This window comes from Crotalus tigris, unplaced genomic scaffold (genome assembly GCF_016545835.1).
Source record: "Crotalus tigris isolate CLP2741 ecotype Arizona unplaced genomic scaffold, ASM1654583v1 scf7180000018043.2394770, whole genome shotgun sequence".
Taxonomy (NCBI): Eukaryota; Metazoa; Chordata; class Lepidosauria; order Squamata; family Viperidae; genus Crotalus; species Crotalus tigris.
The window spans coordinates 2,097,309-2,119,218 of record NW_024096792.1 but is presented as its reverse complement, the minus strand read 5'-3'; the positions used below and the strand labels follow the sequence as shown (position 1 = coordinate 2,119,218).

Below are 21,910 nucleotides of genomic sequence, written 5' to 3'. Positions count from 1 at the left end.
CAGCACAAAATTTGAAGAATTCTGCTGTAAGCTATGTGGGAAACAAAATATTTCTACAACTTTTCTATTTGTTTTTAATCGCAGGGTTGGATGAAACTAGAAGACAAAATAGATTCTTTGATATCATGGTACAAGTTTTACCACAACCAGTTCTTGAAATACGTATTTTTTAAAGATAGCAAGGACAAAGAACAGTACAGAAACTCTAAATTGTATAGCAAAGAGCCTTAGTTGTATTAAACCAGTTGAGGAAGCAACCTATTCAACCTTTTGAATAAAATTTCCAAAGAGCTATCAAAGTCAGCTCTTATTTTTCCATAGGGTCTCCTACATAATCACTCTTGGCATGATGCCAAAATGTATCTACTAATTTGCAGGGGTGAATAATTAGTCTTGATACCATGCCAAAAAGTATCTACTGACTTGCTACGAAGAGTTTCCTCTGATTCCTTGGTGCCAGGGAAATAACTAGTGTGTTTGCTCTGTTTAGAAGTATCTCCCCTTATCACTAGCTTTGATAAGGTGGGAAGTTAAGTAGAAACCATTGGCAAAATTTAAGCTATTATGTGCAGAATTCAGGGGAATTAACACTGACTTAGCCTTATATAATACTGCAGCTTTGTAATCTTAAAACTGCTGAGTTTTCCTGTGATACCTAGAAAGTTGCCAAAGCAGTTTAGCAAGCTTTGCTTCTTCCTGGAGAGGTGAGCGTGGAAATTTCATCACTGATCTAATACTTGTGATACCTTGTGAAATGAATTAGAACACGGCACAAAGCTAGGAAGCCACACACACAAAAAGAGTATGGCTCAGAGAAAATAGGCATACAATCAAAATCATGTGAAGTATTAATACCGCTTTATAAAACCTTAGTAAGGCCACATCTGGAATACTGCATCCAGTTTTGGCCACCACATTACAAAAAAGATGTAAATGTAGATTGGAAAAAGTGCAAAGAAGAGCAACTAAGATGATTAAGGGCCTGGAGACTAAAAGATGAAGAACGGTTGCATGAATTTGGTTTGGCCAGTTCTAGAGAAAAGAAAGATTAGAGGTGACATGATAGCAGTATTCCAGTATTTCAGAGGCTGCCACAAGGAGGAAGGGGTCAATTTATTTTCCAAAGCGCCAGAAGGCAAGATAAGAAACAATGGATGGAAACTAATCAAGGAGAGAAGCAACCTGGAATTAAGGAGAAACTTCCTAACAGTGAGGACAATTAACCAGTGGAACAGCTTGCCTTTAGACGTTGTGGGTGCTTCATCACTCGAGGTTTTTAAGAAGAGACTGGACAGCCACTTGACTGAAATGGTATAGTCTCCTGCTTGATCAGAAGACCTCCAAGGTCCCTTCCAGCTCAGTTCTGATTGATTGATTGATTGATTGATTGATTGATTGCATCTCCTTTTTTGAATAATGAAAATTTGCATAGGAACCTTTAAATATCGATTTGGCCCAATTCCCATACTGTGACTACTGAAAGCTGGATTAAATTAAAGTCATGTTGTCAGAACTAACAAAGACATGTACCATTCTGCTATCATAAGAGACAGCAAAGCTTAGAAAGGAGAAAAACGTATGAAGGTCCATAAGCAGTTCTGGGACAATTTTGCCTCCACAAAAGAGCCATGATAAATACAGAAGAGATGATAAAACTTATCATGCTTATGTCAGTGAGCCTATATTAACATCATGCAGCCCCAAGCTTTCTCCATATGAAAATGAATTTGCAACATCACATATTCTGTTGCCAAGAAGCAACAGAAAAGCCATAACATATCAGAGGAACCACAGTTTTTTTTATTATTATTATCATTAAAATACTCGAGCATGTGTGAAGCTGGAAGGAGCGGAATGTCATTTTTTATGTACCTTTTTAATATATATATATATATATATATATTTAGTCTTTGCATTTTTGTGTTTCTTTACTTTTTAATATTTTTGTTAGTCTGAATTAGTTTTTATTTGTATTTGTAAACTTTAATAAGATTATTATTAAAAAGGAATGTCAAATGTTAATATATTTATTGATAACAGCTTTTTTTCCAAAACAGTTAGCAAAATGGTATATAATTATTAAAAATATGCCAACAAACCCCTTGATTCTATATTGCTTTCAGATATAGATATAAGTAAAGACTATTTTACATCTAATGTGGTTTATGGATATATCAGTAATGATTTAAACTAGCACTGAACAAACCAGGCTAAGAGACAACTGGTATCTGGATAGCTCAGCCACCAATGGTACCAGGCAAACTGGCCAAGTATCCATCAGTTAGAAAGGCAGAAAGAAGAAGCCAGAATTTTATATGCTGGAACACAAATATTCTGCAGTGAGTAATCCAATAACTTGTTAAGGCTTGTCTGCAATAAAGACTTTAAATTAGCTAATGGTGTATGGGAATTTTCTGCTAAGTCTGAGTTAAGTGCCTAGAGATCTAGGATTTACTTCCAAGTCTGGGTGTTAAACATGGCAACGCTCATGTTATTTTTTTTTGTCAGAAATACAGAAGGCTACTGCCTTCTTCAGAGATCCTTTTTAACTACCTAGTGTAGCCTATAGTCCTAAAATCTCTTGGTGTTCTCTAAACACTTAGAACAAGTAGAATTTCAAATAAGCAATTCTATTTATCTTTATAAGCTAGGCTTTAAAGTGAAGAGTCATTTAGCTGTTGAAATAGCTCATTAATTACTTCTCAATTTTTTTTATTTGAAGACATACCATTTGATGAAGTAACTGAGAGATCTAACATAAACATCAAAACTTACCTCTCTTATCACTTCTGCCTGCACTTGTGGACTTTTCTGAAAGGCAAGGACAGCGTCCTTCACATTTAGCTGAGATATGTTTTCCTGAGGCACAGGCTTGATAATCTAGTTTGCACTGTAATAAAAAAATATTGATCCTTATCATAAAAAATGTAATGTAAATTGCACTTCACCAAATATTTTTGAAGTAGCTGGAATTAACCATATGTTTATTTGTTTACTTATTTATTTAGCAACTAATTAACTTGGTAAATCCCAGAGGTTTACAGAAAATAAGCATAAAACCAACACCAAGGCGAATGATGGGGTGACAGTATTAACCCAGATGTTATTTAAATGTGATAAGAACAGGCTTTAATTCTACTACATTGTAGTACAGATAAATCACATCATTAGCTAGGTAACTGTGCTGTTATCTAAAGACAAATTGTAATTCTTGGCTATGCTGAAAATTCTGGAAGCTGAAGTCCACACATCTGAAAATTGCCAAAATTAAAAAATGCTGCATGGCCCCAATTAGGCAGCATGTATGTCTTCCTGACTTCTCTTTTTATTTGGTACCAGCTCTCTTCTATAACCTGCACAATCTTTCTATTCCCTGTATTTTCTTTCTTCTCCTACATTATATATAGATTTAATCAAATAATGAGTTCTGTTTGAATGTTCTGCTGATTCTTGATTTTTTTTTAAAGAAACCATACATTTCAGCACTTTAAAGTCTAGCTTATTATTTTCTTCCCTCTGGAAATATCAGTTTTAACATGGGTCACTATGGCTCCATAGGTCTGAAAATGAGTTCTTTTGGAGTACGTAAAATAGGATACATGACACATGTAGAAAAATCACTTACAAAATCTCACTTGCACTATCTCAATTCTTACAATCAGGTTAAACAGTAACTCAGTATTAGCCTCAAACGGTAGATGTAATTGAGGGGTTAAGGTGACAAAGATATAACTCTTCATATATATATGATAATGTCCGTAATATATATATATATAGGTCTTTGGTTATTCGGGTTTTCTCCCGCATCACATTGGAAGTGTCTTGGCGACGTTTCGATGAAGTCTCATTCGTCATCTTCAGGCTGGTGTTTTTGGCTTCGTGCTTCTAGGAGGAATGTGTGATCGTAGCTGTTTCTTCCGTTTAACTGCCAGTGGGGGTATGAACTGATTGGATGAGAGTTTGGCTATGTTCTTATTGGATGGAGGTGTGTTCTGATTGGTTGGGAGCTTGGATGTGCTCTGATTGGATGGGGGAGTGTTCTGTTTGGGTGGGGGCTGTGTTGTGCTCAGGTTAGTCTGAGTTGCAGGGGAGTGTGAGATGGTGAGCTGCATTGCTATTGTTTGGCTTTTTAGAAAATCAAGGAGTATATGAAATCCCATGCACCGCTTGTCCCACCACATACATCGGACAAACCAACAGAAGAATAAGTGCATGCATTGAAGAACATAAGAACTCAGTCAAAAAAGAGGAACCAACTTCTTCCCTGGTCCAACACCTTAAAATCATAGGACATGAAATTGACTTTAAAAAGACCAGAACTATCGCCAAAACTGAACACTTTAATAACAGAATAATCAGAGAAGCCATTAAGATAGAAAAACACCCACACAGCATGAACAAACGAGATGACACCTCCCGCCTACCAGCCATTTGGAAACCTTTCCTTATTGACAAACGAGTCCCTAACACAAAGAATGACACCAGACCCACACTCACAAAAGCCACACAGGATGTCACCACCACACGTCCACGCAAAAAGCAAACCCAAACCCACACAGATGATGAGGCAAAACCACAAACCAGAAGCCAGACCACAGCTGCATCATTAGCCACTTTAAACCCCTCCAATCCATACATGAAGCAAACTAACACCCACCAGAAGATGAGGCATGACCACGAATGCGAAGCCAAACAATAGCAATGCAGCTCACCATCTCACCTTCCCCTGCAACTCAGACTAACCTGAGCACAACAAAGCCCCCACCCAAACAGAACACTCCCCCAACCAATCAGAGCACAGCCAACCCCCCATCCAATCAGAGCACAGCCAAGCTCCCAATCAATCAGAACACACCTCCATCCAATCAGAACACAGCCAAGTTCTCATCCAATCAGTTCATACCCCCACTGGCAGTTAAAAGGAAGAAACAGCTATGATCACACATTGCTCCTAGAAGCACGAAGCTGAAAACACCAGCCTGAAGATGATGAATGAGACTTCGTCGAAACGTCGCCAAGACACTTCCAATTTGACGTGGGAGAAAACCCGAATAACCAAAGACCTACATACAAACACCTGCAAAAACCTCAGAATGAATATATATATATATATATATATATATATATATATATATATATTATATATATTATATATATATATATATATATATATATATTTGTTTTTTGAGGTTTTCGCGGGTATTTGTATGTAGGTCTTTGGTTGTTCGGGTTTTCTCCCGCGTAAAATTGGAAGTGTCTTGGCGACGTTTCGACGAAGTCCCATTCATCATCTTCAGGCTGGTGTTTTCAGCTTCGTGCTTTGAGCAGCAATGTCTAGTCTTAGCTGTTTCTTCCTTTTAACTGCCAGTGGGGGTATGAACTGATTGGGTGGGAGCTTGGCTGTGTTCTGATTGGGTGGAGGTGTGTTCTGAATGGTTAGGGGCTTGGGTGTGCTCTGATTGGCTGGGGGAGTGTTCTGTTTGGTTGTGCTCAGGTTAGTCTGAGTTGCAGAGGGGTTTAAGATTTTGGGCTGCCTTGCTATTTTTTGGCTTCGCGTTCGTGGTCGTGCCTCCTCTTCATGGAGGGTGTCAGTTTGCTTCATGTATGGATTGGAGGGGTTTAAAGTGGCTAATGATGCAGCTGTGGTCTGGCTTTTGGTTTGTGGCCGTGCATACATTGCTCCTAGAAGCACGAAGCTGAAAACACCAGCCTGAAGATGATGAATGAGACTTCGTCGAAACGTCGCCAAGACACTTCCAATTTTATGCGGGAGAAAACCCGAACAACCAAAGACCTATATATATATATATATATATATATACATTCATAGCAAAATGGTATTCAAATTAATAATTTTTTCTTCATAGTATGTGGAACAATCCTTAATATATAAGAATGCAAATGACAATACTTTTAGATATTTTTTATTTAAACTGAATAAAAGCATCCTATACCCGCTTTAAGATAATAGGGCTGACCCTAAAACCTGCTAAGAAAGCAAAGTGGTTTGGATTAATGAAACATGCAGTAGATAGTATCATAATCTATTTTATTGCCTTTTAGATGGTCATAGTACTTCTGTGTTCACAGAATATGTAATATGTTTTTGACTAATTACATTATTACAGTCATTACAACTATTACAGAAGCTAATGATTTGGACTGCTTATTTCTCGCCATAATGTCCTTCAATGGGAATAAGAATAAGCACTGAAATATTAATAGAACATACAAAATATTGAAACCTGATTTGAGGGTGTATTTTTTCAAATATTAAGACAGTTGTTTTCTTATAGACTAATATCAACCTGTAATATAGAAGGCTATTTTGATAAGTGTTTAAAATTTGGATCCATTTTGGTGCAACATGAAAAAATATGCAACAAATATAATTATTTTTCTAACCTTTGCTCTAGCAATAGCACTTAGACTTATATACCTCTTCTCAGTGCTTTACAGCCCTTTCTAAGCGTTTTACAGAGTTAGCATATTGTCCCCAACAATTTGGGTCCTCATTTGACCTCGGAAGAATGGAAGGTTGAGTCAATCTTGAACTGGTGAAACTCGGACTGCTGGCAATCGGTATAATTAACTTGCAATACTGCATTCTAACCACTGAGCCACCATGGTTCTCTCTCTCTCTCTCTCTCTGTATATGTGCATATGTGCATATGTGCATACACACAAACATACTTACACACATTGCTATATACTGCATTCTAACCACTGAGCCACCATGGTTCTCTGCTCTGTGTGTGTGTGTACACACACACACACACACACACACACACACATATATACACACACACACACATATAAGGAACGGTTGCTAGAATTGGGTATGTCTAGTTTAACGAAGAGAAGGACAAGGGGGGACATGATAGCAATATTCCAATATCTCAGGGGCTGCCATAAAGAAGAGGGACTTAAGCTATTTTCCAAAGCACCTGAAGGCAGGACAAGAAGCAACGGGTGGAAACTAATCAAGGAGAGAAGCAACCTAGAACTAAGGAGAAACTTCCTGACAGTGAGAACAATTAATCAGTGGAACAGCCTGCCTCCAGAAGCAGTAAATACTCCAACCCTGGAAGTTTTTAAGAAGAGACTGGACAGCCATTTGTCCGAAATGGTGAAGGGTTTCCTGCCTGAGCAGGGGGTTGGACTGGATGACCTCCAAGGTCCCTTCCAACTTTACTACTATTACTATATATATATATATATATATATATATATATATATATATATATATATATATATATATATATATATATATATATATATATATATATATACACACATTGCTATATAATTAATAGTTTATTAGAGTAAGCATTGTGAATTTTATTCAAAAAGTTCAGTTATTCTTTCTCCTCTACTATATTTGTTAGTGACTCATTTATGAAATATGTATCATACTATAATGGTTATTATAATTTGACTTCTTGATGCTGCACCTTTTCTTAAAAAACACCCCCTGATTGCATTGCTAATTTATCAAGATCAATTTACTCAATAATCTAAAGTTGAAATATTTATAAAGTTATAAGTGAACTGAAATATCACATAAAGGGCATGCTCATTAGTATTATTGAAAGATTTATACACAATCAGCATATTACTTGCTGCTTTGGGGAAAAAACTGTTTTGTGAACTTTTAAGTTTTTTCTTTGCTTTTTAACTGGAATATTTCACTATGGACATTAGTAAATTTTGGTAATATTAATTAATGCATAAAAATCAGCACCACCGCTGTCTACAGAATATGAGACAGAAAGAAGATCCATCCGTATTTCAGGGGTTCTCAACCTTGGCAACTTTAAGACTTGTGGACTTCAACTCCCAGAATTCCTCAGCCAGCAGGTTGAGAACCCCTGGAAAATGAACTACTTGATAATTAACACTATGCTCCATCAAACTTTTTAGAAATCTCTACAAGCTCTCAGTGCAGAGGAAATTATCCCTCCAGTTGATCTACATGGATCAGTTAAGGAAATACAACCTCAAAGTAGATGAGCCCACATCTATATCCGAGGGAAATATTTAAGGAAGTGATAATTGAAATGGTCAACAACAGTGGTGTTCTGCTTGCCATAGCATTTAGATCCAACAATCAGATTCATTGGGTGACAAAATATGTTTTAAATCTAGTTATTTTATTTATTTGTATTCCACCTTTATTATTTTTACAAACAACTCAAGGTGGCAAACATATCCAACAAACCTTCTCTTCCTATTTTTCTCACAACAAAATCCGCACAGCTATTATTTCTGACATGTTACTGCTGTTATTTATATAAAAAACATTAGCAAAATATTAAGAGACATTTTAAAACAGAAATATATGCAAAACATGTTAATAACTTGATAAAGACCCACATATTGTGCAGGAAAAACATTTTGATTATTTTCTGTGAGTGGCTGGGTAAGCAGTTATATATTCCTGCTTTCAGAAGATGCAGTATATAATACATATTTTGTGGATTTGTTTATTGTATGAGGGTAATACAATAATAATGACAAAGATTATAAATGAATATGCTTAATATTACTGAGGTAACAAATTTCAGAAGTTCAAATACATGGGGATCAGTTTTACTATTAATGACTATGGATCCACATTTACAAATCAAACCCCAAGCTCTTATTCGCTTTTTTGGGGGGGGGGGGGCAGAAGACTAGAAAACAAATTCAGATTAGGAGTGAAATTCATCATTGTTAAGCAAGCTATCTTTAAGCTTCAATTTTTTTGTGTTTGAAAGAATCTTACAAATCTTCAGTTTTTGAAATGAAATACTGGGACTTCAGGGCGGAGAAAAACATAGGAGAAATCCTGAATATTGCATAGTTAGGGAAAAATGGTTTCCAAGATCGGTTGATACATATAGGATTTCCCAACTGATGCATGTAAGATGAACCTGCTAATAAACAGAAAAAAATGTGAAAAAGACATTTTGGGACATTATATGAATTAACAGGACAGAGCTTTGGGGCAGGAACGTAAGGCTTCCTTTTTTATTATGACAACCTCTGATACAAGATACAGCAGCACATGTGGCAACAAAACTCATGAAACATGATAAAAATCATTTTGAGATGTTTAAGAAAGTTGTCATTTCAAATATGCTTCAATTGTACATACATCAGCTATTACAATGCATAACTTCACCTTGTGCAGCATTATTACCGATTTCAAGATTGGGAGGCCACTTTGTATACATTCATGCTTTAGTCACCTCCCAGTTGAAATATTGCAACCCATTCTAAATGAGGCTCCTTTTGAAAACAATCTGGATCCTATAATTGGCTCACAACATAATGGGTATAAGGCAGCATCATGTAACACTGCTGTTCTTTGGTTAGCTATATGCTTCTGATTACAATCAAAGATGCTGGATAATAATTCTTCCCTGTTTTTAGCTGGAATTATTAAACTTCTTTTGTTTATTATACACTGTCCAAAGTTGAATTGTTTGAATTGGATCACCGTATAAATGTTTCAAATAAACAAATGTACTCTTTAAATCAGAGTTCTCCGACCTTTTTGGCTCTGCAGACTGGCGGGGGAGTGGAGAGGGGATGGTTCTGCATCCATGCGTGTAGCTCCATTTGCACAAGTGTCAGGCACATGCGTCTGATGTTCATGCAAATGGAGCGCACACGTACACATTCTGCCGCCACTTCTGCAGCCAGTTCCTAAAGGCTCAAGGCCTGGTAGTGGACCGTGACTCAGAGGTTGGGGATCCCAGCTTTAAATTACTAAGAAATGAAAAATGAAGCAATTTGACATTCAAGATTCTGCATAATAGTAAGACCCAGCTCTCTGGAGAAGGCTATAATTTTGCAGAAGACAGAAGAAAAAAGAAGAAGAGAACCAGCAATTACATGGATAAAATCAGTTATAGTGGTAATGGATGTACCTTTGGAAGATATGAAGGACCAGAATCGAGACAGATTGTCCTGGAGAACAGATAATTAACAGCAGTGTAATTAATGATAAGATGCAGATGAGGAAAACATTAGAGCCTGAGCAACCGAATTTAATAACGAGATCTAACCTTGATGACAACATATTTACTCCCATTAGTTTAAAATCATAAAAGCCAATCCCATTAGTAATAAAATAATGTTATCTTGCTTCAGCATATTTTAAAACAATGCTTAAACTTTAAAGCAATGCTTAATTTAATATAGAAAACATTAAAATTATATTAAGAAAATAAACACAAGCTGAGTTTGTGACCTTTTAATGCACTACAGAGTTGCTATAGATTACAGGGGAAGGGAAGAGATTTTGTTGTTCTCCAGCATGATGAGTGTAGAATCCACCAGTGGGTAATCTCAGCCTTCCTGCTCAGTTGAGAATAAGTCAGAAATTTGCCACACCTCCTTCTGGGCTGGACCTTACCCAGTTTTTGACTTAGTCTTAGCTCAGCAGGACGCACTTTTTCTGGCTCCTCTGAATACAAATTAGGTTAAACGATTGATTCCAAATTCAACTTAAAGTTTACTGTATAATTAGACTCCAAATTGATTAATAAAAGGCTTAGTATAGTATAGTCAGTGTGAGCTGATTGCAGCTTCGGCTCCAGCGAGCCTCTCAGGCTCCAACCAAACCATTTATCTTCCTGGATCATCGAACTCAGTTAAAATACTAACCCTTCCAGGATGCTACGGGGGTCAGCATCAACTGGACGAACCCCCACGGCTCCTTTGGGGGCCGGACGGCCTCGCCACAGTGCGCCATCGCAGCAAGGCCTCTGACGATCGTTCTGGAGTAAACGGATTGCAGCGGAGGCTGCGCAACAAAAAAATTGCAAGTGACTCGTTTTCGGCCCTGGAGGGTGGAAATTTGACCATAAGGAGCAATAAGTCTGCCGGCAGAACCATCCAGGGTGGCGTAAAGCCCTTAGTTCAGGAACACCTGGCCCCAACGACCATTACTTTGGTGCAGCTGCCATTTTGGGAGACTCGCAAAGCCCTTAGTCCAAACGAGGCTTCTCTGCCAAACCGGGCTCTTTCTCTCTCTCATTATCCTGCTGTGACAGGCACAGATCAGGGGGCAAACTTGATAGCATCGGGTCTTCTCTTCTGACTGAAAGAAAGACTACAAGAACCGGTGCACCTGCCCAAGGCAGGAAAATTTTGGCACGACCACCATTTTGGGATCTCCAAACAGTCCCTTGGCCTATCTTAACAAACAATTGTCAAGACTTGTGGCCTTATCAAACAGCATGCCTCCCAAGGCCTCATATGACCTTCAAGGTCTAAGGAATGGCACAGAGGAAACTTCTTTAAACAAAAATTACTTCAACAAGGGCCATCACTTCTGAGCATTGACAACACCCTCTCACGAGGGGGGGAATTTATTAGAATCCACCTGTCCCACTTAGCCATGTGGTGCTGTGCCGCAGGGCCTAACAGATAGTTTTGGGAGACTATCTGGCTGTCACCCATTGCTGTTGTTCAGAGACTGAGGTTTCCCTCTCTGACAACCAGATCTGCGTGTCAGCCCCCCTCCTGGATATCTCCTGGCCAGAATATCCAGAGGGCAATGGCAGACAGTGCAACTCCTCAGCCATCGCAGGGCTCTTCTGCCCCCCCCCCCCCCGCAGAAAAAAAGCAGATCTTCTGATTTGGAAGCAGGGGGAAGGAAAAAATCTAAGGCAAATGCCTCGTCCACTAAGAAGCCCTCCAAAGCTGCTGAGAGAGAGGCCTTGAGGAGACATCAGGTGCTGGAGAAGGAGTTCTCCAGAGAGCAAAGGCTCACCTCCAGTGGGGCAGAAGTGGTTTCCCCTGTCCCACTGGACCGCTCAACATTTAAGCCTCAATTCGCGCCTCCCCATGATGCCCCTAGGGCATGGTCTCCTCAGGGGGAAACTGGACAGGTTGGTCCCTCTCTCCCCTCTCTTGCAAACACTCGGGGAATTTTCCCCTCCCCCACAACACAACAAGCCCCAGAAGCCACATATACTCCTACGGCAGCTGGCATCCACCCAACAGACCAACAGAGGATGTGTCTGGACCAGTTACAGACCTTTATGCACCAGGCTTTTGCACAATACATGGCCTCCTACATGGGTCAACGGCCTTTGCAGATGCCCCCTCCTCCCCCGGCATCTCTGTCTCACACAGGACCTGCCCTGTTTCCCAGTTTGGGCAATTCAGACACATCTTCCCAAGTAGGAGAGGAGGACTCCGTGGACTTTGAAACTTCGGACATATCCATGTCAGAGGATGAGGAGGTGGCTCTGGATCCGTCCCCGGCATCTGGCCTATTTGACCCTTCTCTATTCAGGTCACTGCTCCTGAAGGCCTGTACTTCAGCCAACATCACTCCTGAGCAGGAGCCTAAGCTGGCAGCCACCACCACCCAGGACTCGAACCCTCTGTTCTCAGAGCCGGTGGTCGAGGAGAAACAGATTCCCTGCCCACCTTTCTTCCCCAGCACGGTGGAAAAGCAATGGTCTTCTCTGGGCACTCTCCCCTCTCCCAGCGGGACTGAGAAAAAGCTTTTCAATGTCTCTTCCTCCTTCCCTCCTGGAGGTGCCACTTGTAGACGTTCCCCTAACCTCCTTGTTTTCTTCCTCCACCATTCCAGGAAACATAGCAGAGGCCTTGAAAGCGGAGGAAAGGGGATTCAAATTTTCCCTCCGTAGAGCTCACCAAGCCTCGGCGTGGGCGGTCAAGGTGGTGACATCATCTTTTTTTGCCAGGTTGTCCACCATGTGGCTCCGCGAGCTCCAGGCACTTATTCCCCCTGACCAGGTGCGAGCACACCAGACATTGGGCAAATTAGTTGTAGCTTCACTCTGTCAGGTACTCTGCCAGATCTATTGGGGCCACTGACTCATCCTGCAGACTTCTTTGGCTAAAACAGTGGTGGGCCGATCTGAAGTCCAAGTGGTGCCTGGCGACCGCTCCTTATAGCGGCACGCATCTCTTTGGCCCAGTCCTTGAACCATATCTAATAGAAGGAAAGGACAAACACAAGGTACTTGCACATCCCTCTGGGAGAGCGGACAGAAAACCACAACAGGATTTCCGTAGGCAGCCCTTTCGAGCTGGGACTGCCTGGGACTGGAGACAGCCCTTTCGGATCGGACCATCCTGGGATTGGTCCCGGAACTCTAGATCCTTTCCCCCCCCCAGACAGGATCACCAGCAGGACTGCCAGATCCTCAGAGCCAGGGCCCAGTACCAGACCAAATGGCCCTTTTGGGACTCTGGAGGCCATCCGTACAGATGGAACAAGTGACGCCAAGGAGACCTCTCCCATAGGGGGTCTTCTGTCCCTATTCAGCGAGACTTGGGAGGCCACCACCACAGACTCATGGGTGATAGACACCATCCGACACGGCCTTGCTCTGGAGTTTTTATCCATACCTCCAGGGTGCTTCCTAGCGTGCCCCAACACGAGAAACACCACCAAGGCAGGACTCATGTCCATGGCCATCTCTCACCTACTGGAGATAGATGCCATCGAGCCAGTGCCCACGGAACAGAAGGGACAGGGGTTTTACTCCATTCTGTTCATGGTACCAAAGGCCTCGGGGGGCTGGAGGGCGATATTGGACTTGAAAGGACTAAACTACTTCTTGGCCTACAAGCAGTTCAAGATGCAGACTCTCAAGTCCATCCTGGCCAGCTTCAGGAGGGGGGATTTCCTGTCTTCCATAGACCTAACGGAAGCTTACCTTCACGTCCCGATCCTCCCTGAACATCGCAAATTCCTCCAGTTTTGTTACGCGCACCGGCATTTTCAGTACAAAGCGCTCCCGTTTGGGCTTTCCTCGGCCCCACGGGTGTTCACAAAGATCTTAGCAGTATTAGCTGCCCATCTGAGAATGATCCCGGTACGCGTTCAATGCTATCTGGACGATATCCTTATCCAATCCCGTTCCTTCCATTCGGCCCAGTCAGACCTGGAAATCACCATCAGGATTCTTCAAGCTCACGGATTCTCCGTGAACTTCCAGAAGAGCCACACGGTCCCTTCAACTCGCCTCCTCCACCTGGGGGCGGTCATAGACTCAAATCTGTGCGAGGTCTTTCTTTCCCAGGAACGCCGGAACAGCATCTGGACCCTTATCCACCATGTTCAGAGAGAGAAGGTAGTCCCTCTAGTCCAACTGTCTCAACTGCTGGGGAAGATGGTCTCCTGTATGGGGATCGTCCCATGGACCAGACTGCATTCCAAAGAACTCCAGTGGTTCCTTCTCCCCTTTCAGAAGCGGAACATGAGCTCTTCCACCAGGAGGGTGAGGGTCCCACGCAAGACACTGTCGTCTCTCTTGTGGTGGACCTCATCGGCAATGGCCAAGGGATCCCTCTTCAAGGAGCCTGCCAGGCTCACCTTGACCACAGACACCAGCCTGTTTGGCTGGGGAACTTACCTCTAGACTCATCTAGCCCAGGGTCAATGGTCCCGTTCGGACTTGAGCCACAACATAAACTGGCTAGAACTCCAGGCCATTCACCTGGCACTCTGCCACTTCTCCATCATAGTAGCGGGGCAGCACGTACTGATATTGACAGACAACCTGGCAGCAAAGGCGCACGTGAACAGGCAGGGAAGGACCCGATCCAAGTCCCTTACGCTTGAAGCCCACAGTCTGAGCTCTTGGGCAGAGGCCAATCTAGGATCCATCAAAGCAGAGCATATATCGGGGGAGGCGAACCATCAAGCGGACTCCCTGAGCAGGTCTACGGTGGACCACTCAGAGTGGCGCCTGGACCCAGTTCTGTTCAGGGAGATCTCGGACAGATTCAGCCAACCCCAGTTGGACCTCTTTGTCTCCCCGAACAACTCCCAACTGCCCAGGTACTTCACCAGGTTCCCATCCCCAGGGGCAGAGGGAATGGATGCTCTTGGCAGCGAGTGGCCCAGGGGGTTGCTGTACACATTCCCTCCCCTCCCGCTGATTCCAGCAACCGTCTGCAAGCTGCTTCAGGAGCAGGTGGAGGTCATCTTGGTTGTTCTACACTGGCTGAGATGACCGTGGTTTGCCGACCTCACTGCCATGGAGGATCCCTCTAGACCGTATCTCCCTCAGCCAGGGGGCCCTTCAACACCCGGATCCCCAGTGGCTCCAGTTGGCCGCCTGGCACTTGAGCGGAGAAATTTAGCCAGACAATCCTATTCATTCAGGGTGATCTCTATGATCCAAGCTATGATCCAAGCTTCCAGGTGCCCCTCGACTAATAGGATATATGATGCCACGTGGAGAAACTTTTGCCTATGATGCACTAAGCACCAACTCCAGCCTCTTTCTGTCACCATTCCCAATATCCTAGACTATTTGTTGGAGGGCATGGATAAAGGGTTAACACCTAGCACTATCCGCAGACAGGTAGTGGCCTTGTCCACGGTGCTTACTTGTGACAATCTGGTCCCTTTAGCCCAGCATCCAGTGTTAAACTCCTTTCTCAAGGGGGCGACTAACGCCAGACCACCGGCGGTTCACTGCTACCCCTCTTGGGATCTATCACGGGTACTACAAGTGCTAGTTGAACCACCGTTTGAGCCTATCAGATCTTGTTCATTAAGACTTCTTTCTCCGAAAGTGGCCTTCCTGATTGCAGTCACGTCAGCCAGGCATATTTCGGAGCTGGCTGCCCTTTCAGTTAGGAGTGACCTGGGTACCTTTTATGAGGACAGAGTAGTCCTTTGTTTAGATTAGTGGTTCTCAACCTGTGGGTCGGGACCCCATTTGGGGTCAAACGACCATTTCACGGGGGTCGCCAAACAAGGCTGTCTGCCATTTTCCCCCTTTTCTTTGGCCATGCCCCTGGCACCCGGTGATGTATAAGTGGTTGGGGGTCACCACAACATGGGGAACTGTATTATGGGGTCACGGCATTAGAAAGGTTGAGAACCACTGGTTTAGATCCATCCTTCATTCCGAAGGTCAATACCTGCTTCCATAGGACCCAAGAGTTGATACTTCCAGACTTTTGTCCCAATCCATCTCATAGACTGGATAGACAGTGGCATAAACTGGACGTTCGTAGGGCCCTGCATTATTATATGAAACAAACCTCTGCCTTTCGCAAGTCAGAGGCCTTGTTCGTGTCATTCCAACCTCCTTCCATGGGTCAGAAGGTTTCCTCTTCAACCACTGGGAGGTGGATTAGGGCGTGCATTGCCCATGCTTATCTTTCTCAATCCCTACTAGTCCCTGGACACATCACTGCCCACTCCACTCGCAGCGCGGCTACATCAGCGGCCTGGTCTACCCAGGCATCCATTGAGGAAATCTGCAAGGCGGCAACTTGGTCCTCACCTTCCTCCTTCATCAGGCATTACAAGCTGGACAAGTTTGCCTCTGCGGATGCTTCATTTGGCCGGAGGATGTTACAGCAAGTGATTTCGTCTGTTGAGACACAAGCCCAGACTAGTCCCCCCCCCCCGTAGGGACATGAGTGGCTTTGGTATGTCCTACTGGTGGATTCTACACTCATCATGCTGGAGAAGGGGCGTTGTCTTACCTGAACGACTTTTCTCAGCATGATGATGTAGAATCCACACCCTCCCTTAAAGGCCGTCTGAGCCTGTGTCAGAGTAGGAGGAGCCAACACGTTGGATTTCATCATGTTTTGCTTCGCCTTAGTCAAAAACTGGGTAAGGCCCAGCCCATAAGGAGGCATGGCAAATTTCTGACTTAATCTCAACTGAGCAGGAAGGCTGAGATTACCCACCGGTGGATTCTATATCATCATGCTGAGAAAAGGCGTTCAGGTAAGACAACGCCCTTATATCAAAAACTGATAATTGAACAATCTTCATTCATTTTATTCAATATGACCTTTAACAGCCTGAACGTTCTCAAAATTTTGGAAAAATATTTGTCAATTTGTTTTCTAAAGACTGGAATTAAACTAAGTGCTACACAAACCAGAAGTTGCCTCTTTTAATATGGCACACTATTCTATCCAGGATATTTACAATACTTTCTCTTTTTTCTATTTGTTATTCCTACATTAATTCAACCCTTTAATCTTGTTTAAATTATGAGGAACAATTCAGTTCTCCTAAATCAGGAGTAGGCAACCTTGGCTCTTTTATGACTTGTGGACTTCAACTCCCAGAATTCCTGAACTAGCATGGCTCAGCTTGGAAACTCTCCCTTTCCTCTCAGCATGGCTGGCTCAGGAATTTTGGGAGTTGAAGTCCATGAGTCATAAAAGAGCCAAGGTTGCCTACTCCTGTCCTAAATGAAACATATTGTTTCATAAACAATATGGGGGAGGGGGGGAATACTCATATTTTTGTTTTCTTACTTTTGTTCTTGGATATTAAACAATAAGACTTTTTAAACTTAAAAAATCATTAACATTGGATGCTACATTTTCTTTATTTTGTCAACAGCCTGTAGTATTGAAAAATCTATTACAAAACTTACTGTTTCTCTATTAGCTGCTTATTCAAATGATTCCTTATATATTCTTTTACAATCTCTTTTATTAAAAGCTCATTTATCAAACATTTATGGGATCTATGTTTATTTAAACATGAAATTAAATGTTACTGTTTTAAAATTTATCGTTTTGAAAAACAGACAAAAACACTTATTCAGTCAAATCTCTTATGATCAGTGATCTTGAAAACACATAAACAAAACTATGCTTTGATATCTGGCTAGAAACAAAAGCCAGATTGTATAAGAAGTAAAATCAGTGGCAAGCAGGTTTGCATTGGGCTACTTTGTAAAAATAAATTTCAAAATCTGAGATAACATAGTATAAATACCAATATGCAAAATGTCTTTTCTGGAAAGTAGACAACATTTTAATTTCCCAATGTAAAATGAAAGAAGGGACAGAAATTGAAATGAAAGATGTAAAAATAAATATATGTCTAATACAAACTGCATAGCATTGTAAAATTATATGAACAGCATGATTTTTAAGATATTGATATTTCAATAAAAATTACGACAAACATGTAGACCAGAAATTTTGCTTAATTATCAGCATTAGTTTCATTTTTATACAAAATGAACAAAATAAATGTTAATAATAATGTTCGAATAGAATATACTATTTTAAAAATGTAGCTATTTGTATTTAACAAATAATCTCCAACATTCATATACTTACTTTCTTAACAATACTGATCTGAAGGAAGATGAATGAAAAAAGAAAACTGTCTACTTCAGAGATTTAATGCATAACTTTCAAAAGTTTGAAAAAAAATCTACAAACTATACAATATAACATCAAACCAAAAAAAAAAAAAAAAAATGCATCTAATTCTTGCTTGCCCTAGCAGCCAGCTACAAGCAGCAAAGAAAACCACTGACCATACCTAGAAAAATATTCTCATTTTAATTATGGCCATGATCTTTCATCTGCTACTACTTACAGTAATTTTAGATATACAGTTTGGCAAATTAATCAGATAGCAGACCAACTACTTGAAATGTTTTTGCCATCTCACCCCAACATCTTTTACAGAGGCACCCTATTGGAAAGGGTGGTCTAACAACCCTGCTCCTTTAAATATTACCTCAGTGCCACTGAACTACAAAAATTCTGGTAAAATCTTTTGAAAGTAACAGAATAAACAAAATAATCACTATTTCAACATTAAAAATGAGGAAGGCAAGCATCTCATCAGCCAGATAGACAGACGGGTAATATCCTTCTCATACCATGAACTGACAGCTTCCTACAGTCCATAACAATCATATCCATAACTTACAGCAATATAATAATGTTGATATACGATTTTGAGTGGCAAAAATCAGCAGCAGAATAGCTAAACCTTTGGATACTTATTCTTCTGGCTCTGGTCTTAAAAGCCCTATCTTTATGAAAAAAAAATCTTTGCTTTGATTCCCAGGACCTGTTAATCAGTCATCAGCATAAAGTATTCCTCAGTCCCACTCCACGTAGAGATTATACTTGTTTGAAGAAACACATAGACTATTCTTGCTTTATTTATTCAATTTTCATACAACATATTTTCCAGCCTTCACATGTACAGTGTGAACAGTGTGATTTGAATGGCAGAGTGGAAGGGAAATTAGTGATAGACTGATGAAAATTAAGCATAAATTGCAGAAATTAGATAGTTCTCCTCCTGCACTAAGGATAGCAGTCTATATAATTTCTGACCATTAAAAAAAAAATCAATGTTCCCCAATTATAATTCCTATTGTACTTTGATCAGATATCAGAGGAGCAGTTGTGGCGCAGTGATTAGAATGCAGTACTGCAGGTTACTTCTGCTGACTACCACTGCCAGCAGTTCGGCAGTTCAACCCTGATCGGCTTAAGGCTGATTCAACCTTCCATCCTTCCGAGGTTGGTAAAATGAGGACTCAGATTTTTGGGGACAATAGGCTGACTCTGTAAACTGCTTAGGTGCTATAAAGCACTATGAAGTGGTATATAAGTCTAAGTGCTATTGCTATTTTTAGGTTACATAATAATATACCACAAAAATCCTAGAATAAATGTTATAAGAAAGATGATATTATACTATTAAGCATTTATTTTACTTCTATAGCAGTGGTGCAGGTCTTGACATCTGCTCAAAACTGCATTGTACAATTTGCAGAAATCATTTGACATACTGCAAATAAAACAAAGTAGCTAAACCATACACAGCACAAATCCCTTTATTTTAAACAAAGATTATTATATACCTTTTCTGGAAATCTGAACACTGATTACCCTTCAAAATAATTCTGCATTTGTATAATACAATGTGCAATTTGAAGGACTTCCTCCAAATGACCCCATCTTTAACAGGATAGAGAAACGAGCAACAAGTACTTTTAAAAATATGTACTATTATACTTAGTTACTGCAAAAAAATAACTTGGGGATACTCTAAGAATTTCATATCACTATGTTTTCTCTAACATACCCCCTTTCTCCCCTTTATGGATTACTGCCTTGTCGTGGCGAAGGGGCTTGTGTAACTCAATGAAGCTATAAGCTATGCCGTGCAGGGCCACCCAAGACGGACAGGTCATAGCAGAGAGTTCTGACAAAATGTGATCCACTGGAGAAGGAAATGAAAACCCCATGGACAGTACTAAAAGGCAAAAAGATATGACGCTGGAAGATGAGCCCCTCAGGTCGGAAGGTGTCCAATATGCTACTGGGGAAGAGCAGAGGGCTAGTACTAGTAGCGCCAGAAAGAATGAAGCGACTGGGCCAAAGCCGAAAGGACGCTCAGCTGTGGATATATCTGGTGGTGAAAGGAAAGTCCGATGCTGTAAAGATCTTTTCTCCATAGGAACCTGGAATGTAAGATCCATGAATCAAGGCAAGCTAGACGTAGTCAAAAAAGAGATGACAAGAATGAACATCGACATCTTAGGAATCAGCGAACTAAAATGGACAGGAATGGGTGAATTTAACTCAGATGACCATCAGGTATACTACTGTGGGCAAGAATCCCTCAGAAGAAATGGAGTAGCCTTCATAGTCAATAAAAGAATAGGAAAAGCAATACTGGGATACAATCCCCAAAATGACAGAATGATCTCAGTTCGAATCCAAGGCAAACCATTCAATATCACAATAATCCAAATCTATGCCCCAACCACTGGTGCTGAAGAGGATGAAATAGACCGGTTCTATGAAGCCCTGCAGCACCTTATAGAATTAACACCAAAAAATGATGTCCTTATCATCATGGGAGATTGGAATGCTAAGGTAGGAAGCCAAAAGATAACCGGAATAACAGGCAAGTTTGGCCTTGGAGTACAAAATGAAGCAGGGCACAGGCTAATAGAATTTTGTCAAGAGAATAGGATGGTCATAACAAACACTCTTTTCCAACAACCCAAGAGATGGCTCTATACATGGACATCACCAGACGGTCAACATAGAAATCAGATTGACTATGTGCTCTGCAGCCAAAGATGGAGAAGCTCTATACAGACAGTAAAAACAAGACTAGGAGCTGACTGTGGCTCAGATCATGAGCTTCTCGTTGCAAAATTTAGGCTTAAATTGAAAAAAGTAGGGAAAAGCACTAGGCCACTCAGGTATGAACTAAATCATATTCCTGATGAATATACAGTAGAGGTGACAAATAGATTTAAGGAATTAGATCTGATAGACAGAGTGCCTGAAGAACTATGGATGGAAGTTTGCAACATTGTACAAGAGGTAGCAACTAAAACCATCCCAAAGAAAAAGAAATGCAAGAAAGCAAAATGGCTGTCTGAGGAAGCTTTGCAAATAGCTGAGGAAAGAAGGGAAGCGAAAGGCAAAGGAGAAAGAGAAAGATACACCCAATTGAATGCAGAATTCCAGAGAATAGCTAGAAGAGATAAGAATGCCTTCTTAAATGAACAGTGCAAAGAAATAGAAGAAAACAACAGAATAGGGAGGACCAGAGATCTCTTCAAGAAAATTGGAGATATGAAGGGAAAGTTTCATGCAAAGATGGGCATGATAAAGGACCAAAACGGCAGGGACCTAACAGAGGCAGAAGAGATTAAGAAGAGATGGCAAAACTACACAGGAGAACTATACAAGAATGAGCTTAACGTCCCAGATAACCACAATGAGATGGTCACTGACCTCGAACCAGACATCCTAGAATGTGAAGTGAAATGGGCCTTAGAAAATCTGAGCAACAACAAAGCTAGTGGAGGTGACAGTATTCCAGCTGAGCTATTCAAAATCTTAAAAGACGATGCAGTAAAAGTGCTACACTCAATTTGCCAGCAAATTTGGAAAACTCAACAGTGGCCACAGGATTGGAAAAGGTCAGTTTACATTCCAATTCCAAAGAAAGGCAATGCCAAAGAATATTCAAACTATCGCACCATTGCACTCATTTCACATGCTAGTAAAGTTATGCTTAAAATCCTACAAGCTAGACTCCAGCAGTATGTGGATCGAGAACTACCAGAAGTACAGGCAGGATTTTGAAGAGGCA

The 21,910-nt window shown here is 41.1% G+C and overlaps 1 protein-coding gene across 2 annotated transcripts in view; it reads right to left on the bottom strand.

Moving 5' to 3' along the window:
• SPOCK3 (SPARC (osteonectin), cwcv and kazal like domains proteoglycan 3) overlaps positions 1-21,910 on the bottom strand; it is a 152,682-nt gene that overhangs the window by 44,365 nt on the left and 86,407 nt on the right. For both annotated transcript variants that reach the window (XM_039347003.1, XM_039347004.1), the window contains one exon: positions 2,776-2,890. In XM_039347003.1, coding sequence (XP_039202937.1) covers positions 2,776-2,890 — 115 coding nt within the window. The remainder of the gene's footprint in view (positions 1-2,775; positions 2,891-21,910) is intronic.